Source organism: Rhipicephalus sanguineus, chromosome 5 (assembly GCF_013339695.2).
Source record: "Rhipicephalus sanguineus isolate Rsan-2018 chromosome 5, BIME_Rsan_1.4, whole genome shotgun sequence".
NCBI lineage: Eukaryota > Metazoa > Arthropoda > Arachnida > Ixodida > Ixodidae > Rhipicephalus > Rhipicephalus sanguineus.
Genome location: NC_051180.1, coordinates 170,913,627 through 170,937,055, shown reverse-complemented (window position 1 = coordinate 170,937,055; position 23,429 = coordinate 170,913,627). Strand labels below are relative to the sequence as shown.

The window sequence follows — 23,429 nt, the reverse complement described above, 5'->3', positions numbered from 1 at the left end:
ATCTGTCGCCGCTGCCACTTCTGCGAGGTCAGACTCGGTGGCTTCACCGTTAACAGGCTACGGCGACAGCGAGGTGTGCGACTACGTGAAATGTCCAACTACCGAGCAGGAGCGCTTTGGACACTCCGACGACTTTCGCGTTCGGCATCGCCAGACCGTCACGTGTCACCGCAACGCCGTAGTACACCTGGCCTACCCAGGGTCGATCCGTGAGCTAGTATTCCAAAAACTAAAAGCAGCAACCGGTGGATGTGCATTTGATGTTCGTCGCAATATGAAAGGCCCTTCGCCGCTACCGACGCCGATAAGCAAGCGATCCCGGCATCGTTTCGCTGCGCCGTCATTCGGACAGACCCTTCAAAAGATTTCGCCGCAAGAAGCAGACTAATGCCATTTAATAGAGGCAGAACGGTCAGACGCAGCCGTGATCCGACATTGGCGGCCAAACGTTACGCAAGACGCTGAACCACCGACCTCTAGGTGCTTATCGATATACCCAGCGTCGTCGCTGTGGTCGACACCGGTGCCGACTAGTCCATCGTCAGAGGGCCATGCGCAATAAAACTAAGGTGAGAACGCTATCACTGGACAAACCGACAAGGCCGGATACGAGCCCATGTCACCGTGCTTCAAGATCAAATCACCATTCCGCATCACTCCAGCATCATAATTCCCGTCGGCACAAAAACATCTGAAGATATAGATGCCGCCCTGGGCAGTGATCAGCATTTGTTGCTATACTACGAACGTTGCGCCGCAAGAGGCATCGCTCGGTTGCATGAAGAAAAAGGACAAGAAGACATAGCACAGAAGGAGAGGCAGGAACGTTAACCAGCTTAGGAAAACCGCTTCGCTACCCTACGCATGGGAAGGCGGTGGGGAAGATTAAGAGATGGAGAGGAAAGAGAGAGAGAAATAGAATACATAACACAGCACACACAGTCAGTCGCAGTCCGTAACTCTTGCGTGATGCGCGAGTTACGGTCACAGCCGCTTGTCCAAGTCCGTTTCTCTTAAAAACCTCAAAAGTGCCTTCGCCGCCTTCAGCTGCGAGAGCGTCTGTCGACGACATACAAGAATAGTTTCAACAGACATTTTCCTATTGTTAAAGTGCGCTAGAACGGACGCCAGTGACTGTCTCTGAACATTATATACCGGACAGCCGCACAGGATGTGGTGCAGCGTCTCCTTGCAACGACAGGCATCGAAAAGAGCGTTGTCGACTATTCCAATGCGAAAGGAATAGGATATTGAAATTGTCACCCCTAGCCATAAGCGATAACTCAGCGTGGCCTCTCTTCGGCGGTGTCCAGTTGGCACACATAGATGCACCAAAGAAGATAGGTGGGGTTGACGATTGGTCCGGTTGCTTGGGCTTCTTGGTGGGCGGCATAGAGCGAGCATGATCTTCTGTGCAAGCCCTCGAAGACTGCTGGCAGCGTCACACCTTGACAGTGGTATGGTATCTTCCTGTGTGCTTTCAAGAGCTGCCCGAGCACGCATTATCGGCGTGTTCGTTCCCTATGACGCCGAAGTGACTTGGCAGCCACTGAAACGCCACGTGGTGCCCTTTCTCATGTGAAGTATGGAGAAGATATCAAATTTCGAAATACGAGCTGTTCGTATACGGCCCGCGACGCAGAGCAGATATCAAGGCTCGGCAAATATAGTTTGAAATTGTATAACGATACGACATACTCAGGCAAGGAGTATTTGAGATGCAGATACAAGATACTACAGCTTTGTTTGTATCCGATACGATACTTTCTGATAGTATTCCAAAATATTTCGATAGATCTCATTATGGAGCTGGAAACGCCGACGCTAGAAATACTTGCTTTAAAATTTTACTGCTACTAATTTTGTTTCTTTTCAACGAAATGGGTATTAGTACACCAGAAGTGTTCTTTTTTTCTTCTCAAAGCGTATTAGTTTCAGTGCAATATAATTTATTGGCGTCGCTTTAGCTCCTTAACGTGACTGGTCTTTCAACAGTTCGCTCGCAGTGGTTCTTGTTTGTCGCATTTGTAATTGATGGAAGTCGCTGCTCTGCTTCATATCAGCTCACGTGTTGTCATCTACTCATGAGAACTTCAATATGACGCCTCCTAACGACGGCACAGTAAGAATTTCAATAAGGCGCCTTATAACGATGGCGCAAATACCGGTGTACAGTTTCGCTTTTTCCGTAACTGTGCCCGTAGATCTATGAAAGGTGCGAACGCTTTGTTTCAGCGCGTGCTTCTGTCTCTGTAGTTTGGATATCCGTTTCATGCCTGTGACTCGAACCTCTCTGCGCTGAGAATCAACGTTAAAACAACCTAGCATCACTTAGCTAAAGCCTAGCAACGTCCTTGAGTCAACCTAGAAACAACCTGCATCATCTAGGTAAGGCCTAGAAACAACCTAAAAGCAACCAGATGAGTCTTCGGAATCGTCCAGTTTCGCTGTTTTAAGCCTGGCACGGCTTAGTGCAAGCTTCGCCTTTTTAAATGCGAAGCATTTCTTAGCGAACCTCGGGCACTTTGGGCGTTTCTATCTACGTATCTATCTATCTATCTATCTAGCCGCCTACGTCTGAGCGCTCTCATGGTCGTCTCCATAACCTCTAATGTACCAAAATTGGCAGAGCAGGGGATCAGTGTATGGTGAACACGATTCACTGGTCATGACATGAATAACGCAAAATACCTGTCGCGTACGTCATGAAACCCTTTCTCTCAATCACGTGTGGCACATACCCACATACCAGAGTTTATGTTATGCGGGTATGTGCCACAGGTGATACAAAGTCTCAACCAACACAGTGAACGCGAACACACACATTGACACGCAAGGAAAGTGATAATAATAATAATTGTAGGTGCTTTATTTTGACCATCTGGTATACTTTAACGTGCACCGAGATCGCACAGTACACGGGCATCTAGCATTTTGCATCCATCGAAATGGGACCGCCACGGCCGGGATCGAACCCGCGACCTTCGGGTCAGCAGCCGAGCACCGTAACCGCTACACCACCGTGGCGGTCACAAGGAAACTACCATGCACTCGTTCACGTGGTCCGCAACGTGGACCACGTCGATTACGCAAAAATCGGGGTCAATGCTTCCTACAATAAATCTGCCGAGAAAACCAGGCCGCTCATCATTATCGGTGAATTCAACATTGATTTATCAAGACCTAACAACGACTGGTCTTTATACTGCGTGAAAGATGACTTGAATGCGGACAGGACATCAAAGACCTCGCTGCCACGTGCAGGACAAGAGGCGTCATAGATCATTTCATCGTAAGAGGCATCCAGGGTTTCCAACAGCTGTGCTATATATGCCTCGCACCTCACTACACTTAGACCTCTCGTAGCCGCGATCACGAACGGATCCGATTAACAAGTCCGGCCGAGCTGCTGGTGCTCACTGATCACGGTGATGATGACCTTGTTCAAGAATTGTCAAGAACCCCTCCTACACATACGGGTTGGAGAAACGTGCGTGCGCCCCCGTCATAACAGATAGCATACAATTTTAACCCAACTGCAACTGTGACTGTAACGTACGTGCAGTGCGCTTGCGTGTGCCACTTGGCTGTGTGTATATCTAGGGGAACTTTTCTGAATAAAGCTTAACTGCGAGTAACGCTTGTCCTGTGCATTTCTGTTTCGTCTTTGTGCTGTTCGGATTCGCGCTATCCAGTATTGAAGAATATGAGCACTGCATATCAGCTTACCGCGTCTGGTGATGGTAACACCCATGTTGCTGTTGGCATCGCAACGCAACTGTAAACAACTGGTTACTAATGCATATGCGACTCATCAGCATGAGTGTGCGCTACCACTTAAACATTTCTCTAGCGTCATTCCTTAACGTTTGGCTCAATGTGAAAAATTACGCTGCAGTCACCATCCCGCGCGCGCATGCTTCGCATAACATCGACTCCCACGGTTCGTGGGATCTGCCGAATTTTTTTTTAGTTTCCCTTTTAAAGCCATACCTTAGGGTGCACTCTATTGCTATGACTATGGTGAAGTGAGGGAAGAAGAGGAGGCCGAAGGGGGCTGGCAAACGACAACGGCCATAATGGCTGTTGGACTATTTTCCATTGTAAATATCGCGTAAATATATTCGCAACGTTCCGGTGAACGTGCTGGGTGCGTCACAAGGCGGAACTCCGCAGCGGACGTGTCCTGGTCGGCCCCGCGATGTCTACAGAAGGAAACTCTGCTGCTTCTGCTTCGACCGCGACTCCGGGACAGCCGGTCGTATTGACTCAGCCGCGCGATCCTGGTAACTTCTGCGCCACAGACGTTTACGTGGCTGACCGGATCGCGAAATATCAGCGCTTTGCTGCGGCTTATCGTTGGGACCCAACAATGATGCTGACCATTGTTTCCTTCTATCTCTGTAGAGCAGCAGGGGCGTAGTTTAAGGCTCATGAAGCAGATATAAGGAGTTGGGATGCCTGTAAGCAGATGCTCCGTCACCTTTTTGGTAGACCAGTCGGGTGCCAGCGCGCCGCTTCTGAAGATCTCTCCTCTCGGGCTTAAACTTCGACGAAATGTTATGTGTCGTACATACTGGACGTTCTCGCCCTTTGCAATCGTGTCGATACCAACATGACCGAGGAAGACACGGCGGAGAGATGTGCTCAAAGGCAATGCTGATGATGCTTTCAAGCTACTGGTGTCTAAGGACTACTTAATCGTGGACGACATCATCAAAGAGTGCCGGCAATTTGAAGAACTGAAGAGTCGCCGCATCGCCCAACATTTCATGCTGCTTCTGAATACAGCCGCTACGTCATCCTGTGAGGACCTTCAGCCAACGTGCGGTCAACTTCCCACTTCCGAGAGCGTAGTCTGTATCGTGGGTTTCCGCCATCCTTTCTGACGCGGCCACCCGATGATCGTCGACCAACGATCTCGTTGATTCAGAAGGTTGTGAGGGAAGAGCTCGAAAATGTTGGACTGCAGCCCGTATGGTAGCTCACGCAAACTCGTGTAAGTGCCATGACGATGCCTTCGCGTGCACCGGAAGTGTTTCGTCGCTATCGCGACCCTGCCTAGTGGAGAACGCAAGACGACAAGCCGCTCTGCTTTCGCTGCCATGGTGTGGGACATATTGCTCGCTACTGCCGTTCACACACCTCCCCATATGGCTCGTTTGCTGGCTATCGACACGACGGCAGCCAGCCCATACAATTTGCCGCTCGTGACAGCGGACCATACAGTGAGGCTCCTGCAACATCAGTCCGACGCTCCAGTCGTTCGCGGTCCCCGCACGGTCATCGCTGCCGGTCACCTCATCATGGTCGCTATTCGTCGAGCCGACCTGTTGGACGCCCACACTCGGAAAACTGAGCAATGCAGCTGTCGGAGGTTACGTTGCATTTGATCCCCGACCTGAAAACCTGAAAACCCTCTGTTCACCCTAACTACGGACCAGAACCTGCTTGCTGTAAAAGTAGATGGCCTGCCTGTTACTGCCCTCATTGACACTGGGGTGCACATATTTCCATTATGAGCTCTGATCTCCGTGCACCGTTAAGTAAGGTCCTTACGCCGCCCGAGTCTCTATTTGTACGTGTCGCTAATGGAGGAACGCCGGCTGTGCCGGAAATGTGCACCGCACTAGGAAGGTCGCCGACCGACAAACTTCCGTTGTGATTCATGTTCTTGCTCATTGTATCTCATGACGTCATCCTCGGACTCGATTTCTTGCCGCACCACTCCGCTGTCATTGTTTGCTTTGCCGGCGTCGTACAACTTGACCTACCTGCGTCCGCCGACCTGTTGGAGACGGTTCACAACAAGCTTTCGCGTGCTGAATTTGTTCGTCTACAACCAGAAGCACTAACCTGTGTCGCCTTTGAACCGGGCCTTGGTGTACTGGATAGTGATTACGTCGTATCTCCCTCTCCCACTGTTTTAAGGGTGCACAACGTATGTTCTCCATACACCGTTATAGCTATTGTGGCGAACAAGACATGCCTTCCTCTTTTGAAATTCAGACTCAGCCCTCAAGTCCTACCACAAGGCATCGTTCTCCACTCTGTTGCCATCACAAGAGTGCCAAACCTCATCGGTGTGACCTGAACTACGCGCTGCCCTCTCTATCAACTCACATAGTGTCCACGCTGTCGCATCTTCAACACCGCAAAGCAATGTAACAAAGCTGATTGCCTCAGACCTGTCGCCCTCCCAAGTGAACGAACTCGGTGGTCTCCTTATGACCTATTTTGACATATTTGACTTTCACTGCAGGCCATTAGGTCAAACGTCGCAAGTCAAGCATCGCATCGATTCCGGGGACGCGGCTCCGATCCACAGGCGTCCTTACCGCGTGTCACCATCAGAGCGCCAAGTTATTTAACAGGAGGTCAACAAGATGCTCACAAAAGGCATTATTGAGCCTTCTTATATTCCGTGGGCTTCTCCTGTGGTCTTAGTTTTAAAACAAATTACACCATTTGCCGCTAAAGGGGACCATGAGGCGATGCGAAACCGGAGCACTTGCACGATCGCGTTCCGTTGGCGTTCGTTGGGCATGCTACCGACCTGGCGTCGTGGAACGCGAAGAAGAACGCTACGCGCGTTTTGTCTTCCCTCTTGCCTGGCCGTTAATTCTCACAGGGCGAGCGGGCAACGCTGTCGACAGGCGTGGGAGAGGGGGGCAGCGTAGGAGAGGAGAGAGAAGGGGAGGGGACGCGCATGCGCTCGAGCTCATCGCTGCGTTGCGCAGGAGAGAATTTCGGCATGTCTAGCCCGCGTTTCAGAGGAAGAGTGGAAAGGGGGAGGAGAGAGGGGTATGGGAGAGGGGGAGGGGAGAGGGAAAGTGGAGAGGGAAAGTGGAGATGGGAGGAGGAGAGGGGAAGGGGAGAGGAGGCGTGTGGAGAGGGTATGTGCATGCGCAGTATGGGTGGCCACGCCGCACACCACCACCACCACTGCTGGATTGAACTCCGTCATAAGATACTTCGCATCTAAAAGACAGAGAGAGAGAGAGAGAATTTTATTTGAAAGAAGAAAAGTCGGCCTGAGCTAAAAGAAAGACAATACCTGACGTTTCTTTGTGGACTATCGGCACTTGACCAGCATCACTAGAAAGGATGTATACCAGCAAAAACATAAATCCCTTAGCTCAATCCAATAGATGTATTTTATATATTCACTAATCATATCCTATTTTTGTCTGTATAACTTGATTTTGTAGTGCACCATGATGCCCTCTCCATCATATGCAACCATTCGCTTAACCCATGCCATGCCCTTTATATGTCGTCTACCCTCGGAGAAGCAATAGTGTTCTTGCCACTGTTTCAAGCTAGAACCTTCTTGAAGATTAAGCAGTCAATGAGTTATTTTCACGGGCTCTCCGCCATCCAGGCTGTATGCGATGCATTCAGCATCATAACAGTAGGGCGGCGCCGAGCTTCAAGATATTTACCGCTTTCACTTTCCGTTGTACAAGCTTTCTGTCTAATGGGTGACAAGACAGCGACACTTACCATTCGCAAGGCTTAGGTTACGTGCATCCAAGCGTAAATCGGCAGACTCACTTATCAGTCGACTCACTCAATCTCACTCAGCCTGAGATCGGGCCCTGAGTCTGGGTCTGAGTGAGTCCGTATAAGTAATATTTTGCTGAAGTTGAGTGCGAGTGAGTGCGGTTGAGAAAGATTTTACTGAGTCCGAGTCCGACTGAGCCCGGTTGATGAAACCTTTGTTGAGTATGAGTCCGAATGAGCCCCAAGCGGAAAACATGTGTGTCTTGAGACAATCCGGGTGAGCTCCAGTTTTTTTCTTCTTTTTTCACTGACCTATGCTTCCAAGGGATGCGGCCCAAAGACGACCCACGGATGCCGCACTCGGTCGGTCAGGGACACGATCTCCAAAACAAAATTCCCTTCTCCCGAAGAGCTGAGAGTAAGGTAACTAAGCACCAGTCGGCTTCGAAGCACCTTTGGCGCGCGTCACGTTTAAGCGCGCTGTAAACATAAAAAAGAATAAGTAGCGCATCGCAGTGTTTGTAGCTCTGTTGTATAACAGCACATTTCCAAACGTACCATCTCAAACTTTGTAGGCGGCACTGCGGACATCCGGCGAGCGCGTGTCAAAACGTGAAAAAAAAAACGCAAAGCAGCGTATACGGCCTTACCTGCCGCGTGGCCACCGCATCTTTCCGTTGCCTCAAGAAGTGGACCCCGGGCCGGCTCTAAGTACCGCGCTCTTACGGGCCGTGAGGCCCGCAAGCGCCGTAAGGCCCCTAACTTGGTGTTTCTCCGGTCCAAATTCTGCAGCGACGCGCCTTATTTTCAAAGTTTATCACGTGAGCTTTCCGGTCTGACGCAACCGAGATGGCGCATTTTCTGCGCACCCGGAGCGCTCACTTTCGTTATCGCCTGAATTAGGGACCGCCATTTTGATGATTAATACCACAAACTGCGCGTTTTTTTTTCAATGTTTTGAATTCGGTATGCCATGAATTGTGACATCGTACAACTTTTCAATATAAACGACTGCTCTCAAGCAAATAATAAAGTATTAATGAATGAGTTTTTCCTAATTGGCCATTTCGGCGTAACTTTAGGTGCCGCAAAGTTTTTCAGCCTCGGCGTAGAGTTCGTTCGCGAATACGGCAGAGGCCTGACAGTCATAGCATTTTTATAAAATATCTGCATGGTCTAAAAAAACGCCCTGTATGAAATGTTCTTACTGCACATATCACTACCGTTCAACTAGCTCATAAATTATCGTTACGCTGCGATTAACATATTAAAAATAGCACCACGTATTTTAATTGGATCAAATAGAGTGTCGCAGGAAAGAAGTACAGCAGGCTGAATAAAACTAACCGCGATGTATGGCGTGACAGCTTTGCCGGGATTAACTTGCTCAAGTGCAATTTCCGAAAAGTGAGGCATTGCTTCGTAATCGATAAAAACAACGCTCCCCGTGAAGTTTCACCGACCACTTGGTTGACTTTGCCGAAGCAGTCGATGTCCCAGATTGCTGTACTGCAACCAGCGAGCAAAGTAGCTGAGGCAAGCCGACCAAAAATAATGAGGTGTATATCTTTAATATTCATCCAGTCACGCTGACATTATCGCTTGTCGTATAACCTCAATATGGGAAATTCGCCCCTGACATAGCCTAATTCAGCTGTATTTTTTAAACTTATGTTTTGCGCTGAGCCTCAGTTTTCGCACTTTTGATCCTGCTCTCGAGGTGTCACCTTTCAGGGTCCTACACGTCGTCTGACGTGCTCTTTCGGTCCTCACCACATTCCGCGGTGAGAACCGCCTCCCCTCTTTATCAGCTATAGGCTGCTCGTTAGCAGCCGTAAAACAACAGAAGCCGGCCGAAATTGCTGCCTGTATCCCGAACCTCCGGAATTGAGCGTCGAGGGGGCAAGAACAGAGCCTCGGTCCTCCTTTATCTGCTGGATCCTCGTACAACGGCAACACCTTTATAGCTGCTCCCATCAGTGGCGGCAAATAAGAGCAGATCCTGCTTCGGGCAGAGAAGCATCGGCACGGGACTTGGTGTTTGACCGGGAAACATGTGAGTGCTGCGTATGACTTTTAAGCGCTCTGTCTGGACACATCACGTTTGCATAATGAACAGCGTAATGGCGAGGAACAATATATGGTGCTACCTTCTCCCTTGACCACCAATCTGTGCCAATTATGTGCATCGTAATGAAATAGCCTTTTCGCTTTAGTCAGCAAACGAAACGATGGGTGGTAACTTGTACTACCGTAAATCAACGTTTTTTGTGAATTTTAAGTCCCCGTTAATATATCGAGCTATATGGTTAAATAAACATTCGACCGTCGGCGGAGTAGAGGCTGCCGCACCGAAAGTGTACACCAGTATCAGCCATTCGCGCAGTTAATTGTAATGGAAGCGTTAATTAGACGCCGTACACTGCTGTAGCCGCGTCCTAACCTTCATTATCTTCTCTGGTTCATCGTGTGCCATTGTCGCTGTCATCATCAATACCCCAGTGTCCAGAGTATCTTTTTGTGACGCCTCCATTTTCTAATGCCGACAGTCACAATTGTGTGCTCGAAATAAGCCTATTTCAGCATTTCGCATATGTATAAAAAAAGGTGTCAGTCTACTCACAGGCATATTGCAGCTGCTGGAGCGTGTGGATTCGCCCCACATCTGAATTCGCATGCTGGTTCTTCTTATGCTGGTCTGAATAAAATACCTCCATTATAAGTTTAAATTTATAAAATAAATTCAAACAATCAGTTTACTACGTTATAACCGCTATATCCCACTTCTGCACAAGGTATTAAACTTATTACAGAGTGGCAAATAAAATTGGGATATAGCTTATTTTGCAAGGAATCATACAGCTACTTAGACCATAAACAAAACGATTTTATAGAGTAGCCATGAACTAGCCTTTCATTCAACCTAAAAATAAATTGTTCGACGGTGTGCATATTCCTACTTTATACTAGGCCGAACGTGAAAAAAAAAGGTTTAAAAAAGGTTAAAAAAGGCGTGAAAAAGAAGGTTTACTCAAATAGTCACTTCTTTTAATGTATCGTTATCATTATATTGTGTCTAACAAAGAAAAACGAGCCCTTAAAAGCCATCTTCTTTCCTACGTAAAGCGTTGACATTCAACGGAAGTTATAAATGTAAGTATGTAGCTACTGATGTAATAAAACTTCATGCGTTGAAATAATAAGGACCAGCAATTAGCACTATCATGGATAGCGAATACGCAAATACTTTATTGTTGATAGCGATCAAATGGCGGCACTACATGCGACTAACACCAAAGGGTACCTAGCCGGCAAGCCCGCAAGCTCTCATGTTAGTAATTGTAGTGGGTGTCGAGGTCTTACTTCCCAAAACCACGATATGAATATCAGGGACGCCGCAGTTGAGGGCTCCGTAAATTTCGACCACCTGGGCTTCTTTAACGTGCACCTAAATCAAGCACACGGTCCTCCAGCAATGTCGCCTTGATCGAATATGCGGCGTGGCCGGGATTCGATGCCGCTACCTTCGTATCGTATAGTCGAGTGCCATAACCACTAGACCACCATGGCGGGTGCTCTCATCGTAGAATAACGAATAATATACAGTAAACTATGGCTTACCTCCTTGAAACTAAAAGAAATTTTCTTACCAGCAGTGAAGCTATTACTGTGCACTAAGCAGCAACTAGGTGCAGGGCTAAGAAAACTGCCAGGGCAGAAACAGTTTGTACCGCAGTGAGTATGCATACCAAAGCCATGTACGAAGCGCATGTTTCTCCGTGGCTACCGAGTCCAAACCTGTGCTGTTGAGACGCGCAGAAGCTTAGAATTGACAAAGATACTAAAAGCAAGGATTCCGGTGACTCCACAGTTACCGTTCCGATCGCTGCATTAATGCGTGAAAAATAATTATGAATAAAATGTTGGGACACTAAAGCGTACGCACATGCGCCTTATTTATTTATTTATTTATTTATTTATTTATTTATTTATTTATTTCTTATGAACGGCCGCCGGACCTTGGCAAGGATGGAAACACTCAGCAGAGGCCACTGGCGAATGGCTAGAACAACTCAGATATAATAAAACAAATGCCATATAAAGTCAAGTACGGCAAACATTCTGAAGGACACGGCAAGGAAAGGCGTCCGCAAGGGGGCCTATCCCTGTACCACCCATACTGGCTACTATGATCGAGTACTGGCGGCTCTGGTGGCTTAGCAGTTCTTCTAGTAATGCCTGCTTCTTTCTAGAGAAAAGGAAAGTGGAATGTCAACTACGAAGGTCACGCACTATAACTTGCGGGGACGGTTCCCCTCCGCGCAGAATGCACAACTCGGTAGGAAAAAGCTCATCGCACGTGAGAGTGTGGTACTCTCGATTGGTTTCGGTGGTTGCCATGGTGGTGGAAGTAGGATAGCACTTAGCAGGACCGTAGCCAGAATTTTTTTTCAGGAGGGGAGGGAGAGGGGTTGACCTCCCATTGTATGTACGTGTGTGTGTGCTCGAATATATACGTTTGTAAGTTACATACAAAATGTAAAAATTTCGAGGGAGGCTAGAGCCGTCTAAACGCCTTCCTGGCTACGCCACTGTCATTTAGGTTGTTGTGTCCTAGCTTTCTGTAAGCATTTATATAGAATACTATAGTTTGTGTAGTTCAATATAAAGCAAGAAATAATTCCAATTACATTTATGGTAGAATCTAGCACTGGCTGGCTCATGCATTTGAAAGACCAATACGCTGTGTTGAAAAACGTCAGAGAGTCATCGGTTGACTTATGTTAATTTAGTTCGCTTGAAAATGTCGCGATCACTTTTCTACAAGTATTATTTGACAGCAAATATAAATAACGGCATTGTGTGTAAGTTCGGACACTGAGAGATCAGGTGTTCATATACGATTGAAATACTGTGCAGTAAGCCATCGTGTATCGCCTTATTGAACGGCTTACGCCGATTCACGTTAGCGTGACTTCAAGAGGCTAGGAAGCGCTTTCGAGCTAACGTAGTGAGTTTTCTTCTGCGCATATAATGCAGCATCGACGTCGATAGGAAAGTCATGCGGATTAACAGCGACATTCACGCTTTGTGAGCATGCGTAGTTGCACAATTGCTATCATGCTTTCCTATATCTCGTTTGCAGGATAAACAGCGTTTATACCGCCGTCCTGGTGGCGATAAGCGTCGCCTTCTGCCCAACGATAAACGGCCAGTATTTCCTCGGCTGTCCTCCTGTGGATGACGTCCACGACGAAGCCACAATACTGCCGAATCCTTTCAACTGCTCCACATTTTACATATGTGCGCAGGTAATAAGCCATACTCAAAACATCTCACCCACGTATTGAATAGTAGTAATGGTGGTGGTTTTACGTCCCAAAGTAACGGTATGGTTACGAGAGACGCCTTAGTGGAGGGCTCCAAAAATTTCGACAATCTGGGGTTCTTTAACGTGCACCTAAATCTAGGCACGCGAGCTTCTAGCATTTCGCCTTCATCGAAATGCGGTCGCCGCGGTAGGAATTTGATCTCGCGACATTCAGGTCAGTATTCAAGCACTATAACTACAAGACCACAGCGGCGGGTACACACTTAATTGCGGGTGGAGCATCTTTGCACAGAAAGGAAATATACGCAACGTGCAGCTTGTTATAAACAATAATAATAGAATAATATTTGGGGTTTTACGTACCAAAACCACGATATGATTCTGAGGGACACCGTAGCGAAGGGCTCCGGAAATTTTGACCATCTGGTAAACAACCATAAACAACCATAAACATCTGGTAAGCAACCATAAACAAAGTGAGGCAGCAAGAGATGTACATGCTCCATCACCACATAAGTAACGCCCAACCTTCTACACCGTGTGCATTGCGAGCTTGTTATATTGGAAACCGGAACGCCTGGTGGAAGCGCACATGCTGGGAACACCTGCACGTTCGCTACGCAAAAAAAACGCATCAAAGATTGTTTGGACCTGAGAGTGTCCTGCACAAATTAATATTACAAGTACTTCTTATTCATTCCGATCAACCGTACAATACCACTACTAGTCGATGATTACGCCGTCAAAAACAATGTAGCGTGTTATCTATGTTTGGGTCATCTTCAAAACCATGATAACAGTTCATGCAAACTGTTAATTTATTATAACTTCTTTTTCAATTTGTTTGTTCAATATATGTTGTATTAGTGTCTTACTGCGAAATACCACTGTTTGTCGCACCCATGGGGGAACATAGTACTAGTCAATCCTTCACAACACTTCTTAAATGCAGCAAAGTGGAGCTAGAAGCGAAGTGGAGCTACATCAGAATCCTCCAACACTGACGTCATACCATATTCCGTACCTTTTCTACTATAGTACTCTACGATAATATTAATATATTGTTAAAGCATCGCACGCCTGCCTTCACATCTGCTGTGTTCATCCTAACGAGGAAAGGTACGAAAAACCGGTAGCGTTTCCTTTGCAATGTTCGCGTTTGGAATGACTTCGTCAAAATGGAAAGTGCCCAAGGTAAACAATATGAACTGCTGCATTGCTGGGCTGTCCGAAAGACCTTCTGCGAACAGCCAGGCAGTCACTTGGTTGGAGCCTGTCCTTTTTGAACTCGTCTTTTGGCGCTCTTGTGACTAGTGCACGATGTCCTTGATTAGGCTGCCGTCGTAATATTATTGCTGGGGAAGTTTCGATACCTCATGTTGAATTGAACAGCAACAAACGGTACATGAATCTCCATGTACTTAGGAAAAGCTGTACGTTAGGAGCCATAGATGTCCATAATACACCTTTTTCGAGCAATCCCAGAACGCCCAGCTGCGGGTGCGCGGTGCACTGTGGGAAACGTTTGTATGCCGATCCAGCCGGCTGTTCGGTTGCCCGCTTCTTGTTGGCGCCGTGAGCAAGGAACGAAAAGAACACGTCGCTGATTCTTCAATATTCTCAAATCGCAAATACTATACAGATCTCAACGCATGCCTATGCGTGAAATGTGAAACGAATAACGCAGTCAGTGTATTACCGATGGAGCGATATTTAGCGCAAGGCAAGGCAAGGACGAGAGAGGAGGACACGACACGTGCGCTCACCGATGGGGTGTATTCGCAATGCCCATAGACTGTCGCGCCGCCAAACGGAATTCAGGAGCGTCCTCTCGAGGAGGGTTAGTAGACGATAAAATGGCAGCACTACGCAGTCTCTCCCTTGTTCGGCTGTGCTAACCTCAGTGTTAACGCATTGGCAAGGAAGGTACACTACGACTTTGCTCGTTCCCTGCATCAGAGAACAAACCGGGCCCTCCGTGACATGAGAAATCTGATTCGTTCTTGCGAGACGCGAAGTTTTCGTGAAAATACGTGGCAACTCGCGCTTTCAATGCTAGCCCACAGCGTACGCATACTATCAGCTTCGCGAGGCTTTCTGTAGCCACGTAGGTTAGTTAAATATTATCGTCTGACATATTCAGTTGAATCTCACCCTGTTCTACTTGCATATAGCATTGGTCAGTGTTTCTTGTAGAGCATGAATCCCATAACACTACGCGGGAAGTCGCGCGGGCTCGCGATGTGCTCTTGTAAAACTCAGCGATCTCAAGTTGTCGATACATTAAAATAGGGTCTCTATCCTTTGTCAGCAAAGCGCTGTTACTAATCGTGCGAGCGACGTTTCAATCATTCGAGGACGCGTCTGCTCCACGCCTTTCGTGGAGCGAACGCTTTCCACACCGTCCTTCGCCAGTGTGTTGGTGTTGGTTTCAGAGCCAGCGCTGCGCCGTTTGTTTTTGTACGTTTGTTGATAGGTGGCAGCACACTGCAAGCGATTTGCTCGTTGACCGATCCGAGAGCATAATCGCATAATGTTCTTCGCGCCCAGACGTCTCTCTAATTGTAAACGTGGTGATGGTGGTGACGCGGAGTGGTCGCAGTCGTTCGGCGGAGGAATTTCTTCGGATTGCTTTCAGCAGTGATGTTGAAAGAAACCATCTTGACGACGAGGATTTGTCACTTGAGATTGAAGACTGTGAAAGCACCGAGAGTGACAGGTGTGACAGCGACGATGAACGATCAGCTGAACTCACGAGGAGCGAGTTGCACTTCACGTCCCCTCGTGCGTTAATGTTCTTTCACGCTCGTAAGTCACTTTGATTGTATTTAACGTATAATATCCTTGAGTGAGATCAGAATAAAAGCATAGTTCCTCTTGTGCATTGCATGTATCACAATTATTGTGGATATTATGGAGCGCCGCATCGCCAACACGCTCGAGCTCGACCAGCGAAGCGAAATGGTTAGAGCGATGGAACGTGCAGTCACGGCCACAATCTACGCCTCTCGGCTGACTTCTTCGACGTTGCGAAAAGCATACGTGTGCATTCTTTTCGATATTCATGTTTGTATCGGGCTGATCGAATCTGCAACATGCGAGTGAAGTGAATTGCACACGGCTAGAGTCTCAACATGGCTGTGACACAAGCGCTACTGAATGGGATGTTAAATGCTCGTGTTCCGTTGAAGACGTAATACCGCGTTCCCGACTGCGCAAGTAATGACGACGTGCGGTTCCGTGCTGCAGCGATGACGCTACTCGCTGGCGGCCTACTACTGCGGCAAATCCGTCACGCAGGCTCGGTACGTACTACCTCGGTGTGCCGTTCAGCTCATACGTCAATTTTAGTTCATGCAGTTTTATGTAGCACGCACAGGATATCGCAAAGCATCGTTATGCACGGTAACGGAGCTGAAATATAACCTTTCACACCGCAGCAAATAATTAGGTGGGGGGTACTTTGCACTTTCCATGGTTTGGGAAAGTATTTTAGTCTCATATCCAATTCAGCACGGCTCATATGACTTCATCCGGTGAAAGTAGCACGGGCCGTACGTCCACACGTCCTATCTGTTCCTATGCTAACAAACGGGTTGACCCTCCTCCTGGCGCCATCTTGAAAAGCACCGCGCGCCACCTATAGTCCGTGGGCATTGCGAATATCGGACGTAGCAGGTAAGGTGCATGAGCGTTATCGCGTGCCGTTACTGTCAAAACGTACTATCGTGAGCAATGTGAGCTGTGACCCCGAATTACTTGCAATGTGCTGATATGAAAGCGACGTGTTGAGTTGCCAGTGATACCTTTCCGTTTGAGCACTCAGTGCCATGAACATTTCTGCGATTCCCACCATGTTTAGCCACTATGACTTTGAAAAGTTAATCTCAGTGCTTCATCTTGTGATGACGATTGTACGTATGTACAGCGTGGTCACCTGTGAGTCAATGCTCCAAAACCTCCGCAGCCGTTTGTAAAATGCAACACCTGCAGTTAGTATCAACGAATGGTGATAGAAGCTTATCTTTTATTATCTATGGTGCGAGCAACGCGCACTCACCACACGTATCAACGTATTCGGTTTTGCTAAATGCCGACTATACTCTCTCGCATAATGATTCAATCTTGGGACCTCACCTTGTGCTCGTCGACAGTGTCGGTGGACGTTGATTCCAAATGGATCCGCGAGTTACATCGACCGCTCCTGGACTTCATCTAGGAAACAGAGCTTTATCATTTAATTTATTTATGTCATAGGGCACACTGGCACCAAAAAATAAAGGAAAACAATCATGCTTCGGTACCGCTTAGCTGGTTCAACACTGGCACATGGAAGCGTTAGACAGATCAAAGTCGTTGAGAAGCCGTACCCGCTAAACATAGGAAATGTTCACGATTGAATTGCGCGGTTATATGTGGCACCTCGTCAAGATCACTTGATTTGAGAAGTGCTGGCATAGCTACGCGGAAAGCTAGAGCGCAAGGCCCACGCGCTGGCCTCCAGCGTTTACTGCGGCGTACACACCTTGACCAGGAACACTAGCGCGTCCTTTAGGGGCGCTGATGTGCTCGGGAAAGACCTATTCATGCGGAGTACCACAGTCCGGCACTCGTCATAATCATATTTTAATTTTCACATTAAGCCACGGTAGCCAAATTTCCTAATATTGTTACCTGACCATTTCATAATTCGCAAGTGCGCTTCCCAGCGCTGCACACTCGCCCAACTAATGGCGGCACATGTTTTGTTTTAAGGGGAGAGTAGGTCGTAGCTGCACGCTCTGGGGCTTGTCTATTACGCGTGTTCATATCAAGAGAGCTGAGTCTGCTACTACGCTTGAACACGCTGTTTGCAGAAGTGACTATCCACCATTATTTGGGTGAACGGCATCGCAGGAAAGCTCGCTTCGCAATTATGAAAAAAGGTCTGTTGACATCGCCACCGGAGCGATCGCACGTGAACTTATTGTCATAAGTTTTCCGAAGACTGATTGCCTCTCCTGCTCTCAAGTAACGAAATTAAACTAGTCAAGACAGCTCCTTGCCACGGCTGCACCTACCTAGCACATTCAATAATGGGTATTAAGCTAAATCTTTATACAGGAAACATGAAACAATCTAAAATTTAATCTTTCATAGATAACCCAATCCGGCGAGCAAGGCATTTGACTATATTGAGACATCGGAAATGTTTTTAACTTTTTTCTTTATGGCGTCAAAATAAGTCACCCATCGACACAAGACCGTAATTATCTTTTCTTTTTCTTACAGGGCACGCCTCTGCTATTCGTTTGCCCAGGACATTTACAATTTAACTATGAACTTCAAGTGTGCGATTATCCGGAACGAGCCAATTGTTTCGAACTCCAACAGTACCCTCAACCAGTGACAACTTATGCCCCCTTCGCTGAGACTCAAGCTGGGCATGTGCATGCGGATAACAATCCAGAACCAGTGGACAAAGCTGCGCATCAGCCTACACAAGGGCGAGGTGAGCTTACTCCAGAACCCCATACAGAACAACCCCAGGAGACAGCGCCGCTTCAATCGCATTCTAATGATGCGTCATCTGAGTGGCCGAATACGCCAGTGCAAACGAGTTCCTATGATGAAGCTGTCGAGGAAATGACGGAGCCTACTGAGCCTATTGGTACACCGGAACCAAAACCGTTGCAAGAACAAAGTCAATCAGAACGTCGGGAAGAAGCTAATGAAGAGCCTGATGAAAGCGGAATTGCCTTAGTACCTTTGGCTGAGGCACATACAACCTCTGTACTCCAGCCGCAGCCGACAGAAAATCCAACCGAACAGGAACCACAAGAAAAGATAGTGGCATCTGCGCCTACGGATGACCTAAATCCAGTTACAGTGTCCGCACCTGAGTCACAGCCACAACCGTCACGACAGAAGACCGAACCTAAGCAGAAGTCAGAAGCAAATGAAGATGCTACTCAACTTCACCATGAACTCGAGCCCACTAGTGAAGCAAGTACAATCGTAAGGGATTCAGAGCCACAATTAGAAGAAAGGCCAGCTGAGACGGAACAGGATGCACAGATGGCTGTCGAGCAGGCGGAGCCTGCAGACGAGCAAGAACGCCCGCTCTCTCAAACATCACCTGTTCAGGCCCTTCAAACAGAGGCACTGCCCACAGAGAAACAAATAGCAGAGGAAACAACACTGTCATCAGCTGACTTTCAACCCCAGTCAACTGACGCTCCACAGGAAGTACCAGAGCCTACAGATAAGCCAGAACAACGTCAGCCACAGCCTTCAGATGAACAATCTGAAGCCGTCGATGACACGACAGAGGCAGCATCGCAGCAAACTGTGCGGCATGCACAGGAGTCATCTGGACCGGAAACAGAGCCTACTGCAGTAGCACCAAAGTTTGAGTTGGAGGCCACGGAAGAGCCAGCCGGGTTCTTCAGTGAGCCTTCCGAGATTCTTGAGGAGCAACAATCCTCACGTGACGTAACAAAATTGGATAACGTCGCTGAAGATGGATCTACGATAGAAGCAAACGCGTCAGAAAAGCCACTAGAAGGTCCGTATGAATTTACAGAAAAGTCACATGAGCTAGACCACACGCAACAAGAAGCGGAACTTGAGTCTCAGTCAAACCTGGCTGCACTTGAATCAGAACCAGACGTCACAGGGCAGCCAACAACGCCGGCGCCGGAGCAAAGCGAAACCCAAGCACAGCTTGAGCCCACACAACAACCTGAATTAGGCCTGGATGAAGCCTCGCCTAAACATACTGACGTTGGTGGCAACCTTGATGAATCTGCCACTGAGCTCGACCAGTCTGAACAGCAGGCAACAACGAAATCAGCCGAGGCCCATACACAGATTGGAGAAGTAGTTGACGAGACACAATCACCACCTGAGACAGAACCGCATAAATCAGAATCAACTGAAAGCTCCGCTGAGCAGTTGGCATTAGACAGTGATGATTCATCAGAAGCCGGATCACAACCTCAAGCAAACGTCAACGATACGCCTGAGACAATCGGTGAGCCCAGGTCAGCCCAAGCAGAAACCTCGAGGGACACGCAGCCTCTATCACCTGCCTCAAACGAAGCGGCCGATAGTGAAACCACTGAACAAGTCGCAGCTGGGTCTGCATTGACAGAATCTGTGCCATTTGAAGACAAAGTATACACCACCAGTATAAATCCTGTACCTGAATCTAATCAGCACAATGATTCAAGTGCCATCGGACCGAATTCTCTTGATCACAATAGAGCTTTACCGCCAAGCGATGGAGTGGCTTCAGAATCTGAGACTGCCTCACTTGATTTGGCTCCAACAGAGGCAGCGCAACGTGTTCCAGATGCTGCCGAGCCGACGCTTGATAGCTCCGCCGGTTCCGTAATGGATGACAGCGAGTCAAACACGGGAAACCTTCAAAGGGAGACGACAAACTCTCCAGGGCTCGATAGCGTCGACGCAGCGTACGAAGAAAAAATACGAAGCGATGCTGTAGAGATTGACTACTACAGTTGAACGCTAAGAGAGAGCACTGCGTATTTAAAGTAAGACAGCTGAAAAGACCCGTTTCATGCGTCTCCTACCTTTTTCACTTCGGTCTTATTTATTTAAGAAAGAAAAGTATTAACCAGGAAAAAACTGCACTTCGAGTTGCTTTAGTAGTAGCATGTGCGCGAGTTGGTTGGAGGTGACGGGGGCGGGACGTGCAATACCTGGGAAAATCTTGACCGTCTGGGTTGCGTAACGATCATCAAGTTCAAGGGCACGGACACTTACACGGCCGTTTCAATCAGTTTTAGACAGACGGCACATTGCGTTGAAACTCACATCAGCCTTCTTTTTTTGTTCATTCAGTGGCAGCATTATCGATGGTATGCCATGCTACCTAATTAATAACACATTTTGTTAGTGTAAACGTCTACACCCGTCCTGCTAATATATTTCCTCGACCTATCTTCTCTGTATGCAAGTAACATCAATTGGTACAGATGCAGGACAAAATTAAGTATTATGTGCCGTTAAGTCATTCACGCGACGCCGTTTTCTTGGTAATGTCGTGAAATGACGTGGTTTGCTGAATGAACGAAAGAAGAGAACTTTTAGGGCTCGTTTCTTTGTTGATACAACCTTAATGAAACGTTAAGATTATTTTCTGAAGCAACTCGACATCTGTGATGGTCATCGTTTACACTGCACTAAGCGGGCAAAAGAGTAAAAGCTGAGTGAATAAAAAGAAGAGAAATGAAGCGTACTGTTTCCCTTTTTAACACGAAAGTGTTTTATGCCGAGGTCCACCAAGACTTCAGTGACGTATTTCCGTCACGGAAATGACGTCGAAAAAATATACGCAATAAGATAGCAAAGAAAAAAAGGTACCGTTAACGGGCGTCGATCCCACGACCGCTCTGTCCACATCAACAAATGCCGGGCACGCTGTCCACTGCGCCACAGTCACAGACTCTACTGGCTTTACAAGCGCGCCTTTTATATCTACCACTCTCCCAATCGGCGGGGTCGTGTTGCCCTCTGGGAGCGGTAAGGTAAAGTAATTCGTCATTACTGTGGCCTCCGCGACCAGCACCTGCAACGCGTTACACGTTCGTCCCATTCGGCTCGTTTTCAATGGAAGTTCAATTTTCTCAATGCCTTAACACACCGCGAGGTGGCGACCTTTGTCCAAGCGTCGTAAAAGCGTCGGCCTCGCTCATAGGTAACCCAAGCTCAAGTTTGCGGCGCGACGACGGTGCCGCGCCAGCCGCGCTGCGGCCCTGTCGGGAAGCTCTGAACCTTATGCGCGGCCGACTCAGCTCCTTTCACGGTAGCGGTAGCGCACGTGCGCACGCGTTCTTCTGTCGGTGCGGGTAACTGGGGGGCCGTCAGCTGGGTACGTTGAACCGAGAGGCTTGCTGTGCGAAGCTGCGCATTTCCGCGATGGCAGAAGCGACCCGCGGAAGCGCAAGCGTGGTCCGAAGTATTGCGCTTTAGTGGCCAGCCACAACAGTGCAGACAACACCAACGCATTCGATTCACGTGTTCAACTGTATCGATTCCCGGGCGTGTCGCACGAGAAATAAAGGCGGCAAGCGTGGATAGCTGACAGCGCTGTCTCGCCTTCTATTTTGGCTGTCTGAGTTAATCGCTTTCGTTCGTTCCGACTACCTGAATCGGTAAGCAACACAGCGCATGCACGCAGCGACTACAGTAATGATTACTCGCTGTCTTCTCGCATTATTAAAGTCCAGTTACGGTTGTAGGTGAAGCAACTTTGTGTTTTGATTCCCCGTGTTCGTGAGACCTACCCGTCGTTGTTGAACGTTCACATTCGCGTTATACCGTTAGCGTTGCGCGGTTGGTTGAATTCAACTGAACTCCGCACATTGTCAGAAGTTCGGCGCCTGCATTTCACGCGTCGGGAAGGCTGCTTTATCATGCCGGAACGGACGTCTGTGCATTTTCAGCAAGCTTTGACATCGTTCTGCAGGTTTGCTTTGTTTTTGTCACTTTATTAGGGTGATATATATTTAAGCCGCTAAATATAACTGGCACTTAATACATGCTTTGCAAGTGCAACCTTGAAGTAACCACCTTCTGACTTTGTGCGATTTTCTAGCCGCGTTCACGCAGCAGGATTTATACGCCTGTCAAGTCGATACCATAAAAAGCAAGCATGACGCGAGAGCCGAAAAAAACGAGGCGAGCAGTTCATCTTGCTTCACAGTGGTTAAAGCTCAGCTAGCTGCCTCGCGTCTTAATCGGCGGGTGATTCTCCAGCGTCACGGAGGACTTGACTCTAACCTTCTCAGGAAGCAGTGCCATGGCCTTATAATCTTTTTTCGCACGCCGCAAACGTTTGTTCACGAAAGTACACGGCTCCTACTGTAAGCATGCTATATCAAAACAACAATCATATGATTCGTAGTCCACGCCGCAGAACATCGATAGCGTGTACGGCTTCATTTCGGAGTGCATGTGGACCATTATTCATTTTTAACATGACAGAATGAGACTTGCCTCGAGGTATACGTCCTACATTGTGTGATGGCGACTTGGGAAATGCATTTCGCTTTGAGTCGGGCGTCGTTGCCGTCGATCGTCTGCTCTTCACCGTTAACGTGATTGACGAGCCTTTCTCATTTTATCACGTTCGCGTTTCGGAAGTGCCAGTCAAGTTTGAAAATCCTTTTGAAGCCGCACTGCAAGCGGTACATTGTGAGGCGCCGCAAGTGCACCGCGAGAGTTCTGCACGTGCACAGAAGCGAGCGGCAACGCGGTGGTGAGAAGGGAAAACGCGCGCTGCTTACACCCCAGTTTCTCTTTTTCTGCCAGAGATGGCGCTACCTGTCAAGAGCAGCAGCGCCGCTAAGCGTTGCTTGGGAAGCCTATTGGCCGCGAGATCGAGCGGAGTCGCCGCCTGGCGGCTTCTGGCTGAACCGCGCCTAGTGTGGATTGCTCCATGCGTCGTCTGCTAGCCACGTTCTGTTTGCATGTGCGCGTACGTCCTGAAAAGGCAGGTCCTCAAAAGGCGGTTTGTTCCGTTGCGTTAGTGCAACTTTGACCGCTCGTACGTATGCCTAACACGACGTAAATAAGAATTTGG

The 23,429-nt window shown here is 48.1% G+C and overlaps 2 protein-coding genes across 2 annotated transcripts in view; both read left to right on the top strand.

Annotated features, from left to right (window-relative positions):
- Nucleotides 1-23,429, top strand: part of LOC119393017 (peritrophin-1) — a 107,838-nt gene that overhangs the window by 8,863 nt on the left and 75,546 nt on the right. The window lies entirely within an intron of this gene.
- On the top strand, nt 9,351-21,078 carry LOC119394439 (cell surface glycoprotein 1-like). Its single transcript, XM_037661747.1, has 3 exons — nt 9,351-9,562; nt 12,653-12,818; nt 18,110-21,078. Coding segments are annotated over exons 1-3 (2,406 nt in total). The 5' UTR covers nt 9,351-9,560; the 3' UTR covers nt 20,348-21,078.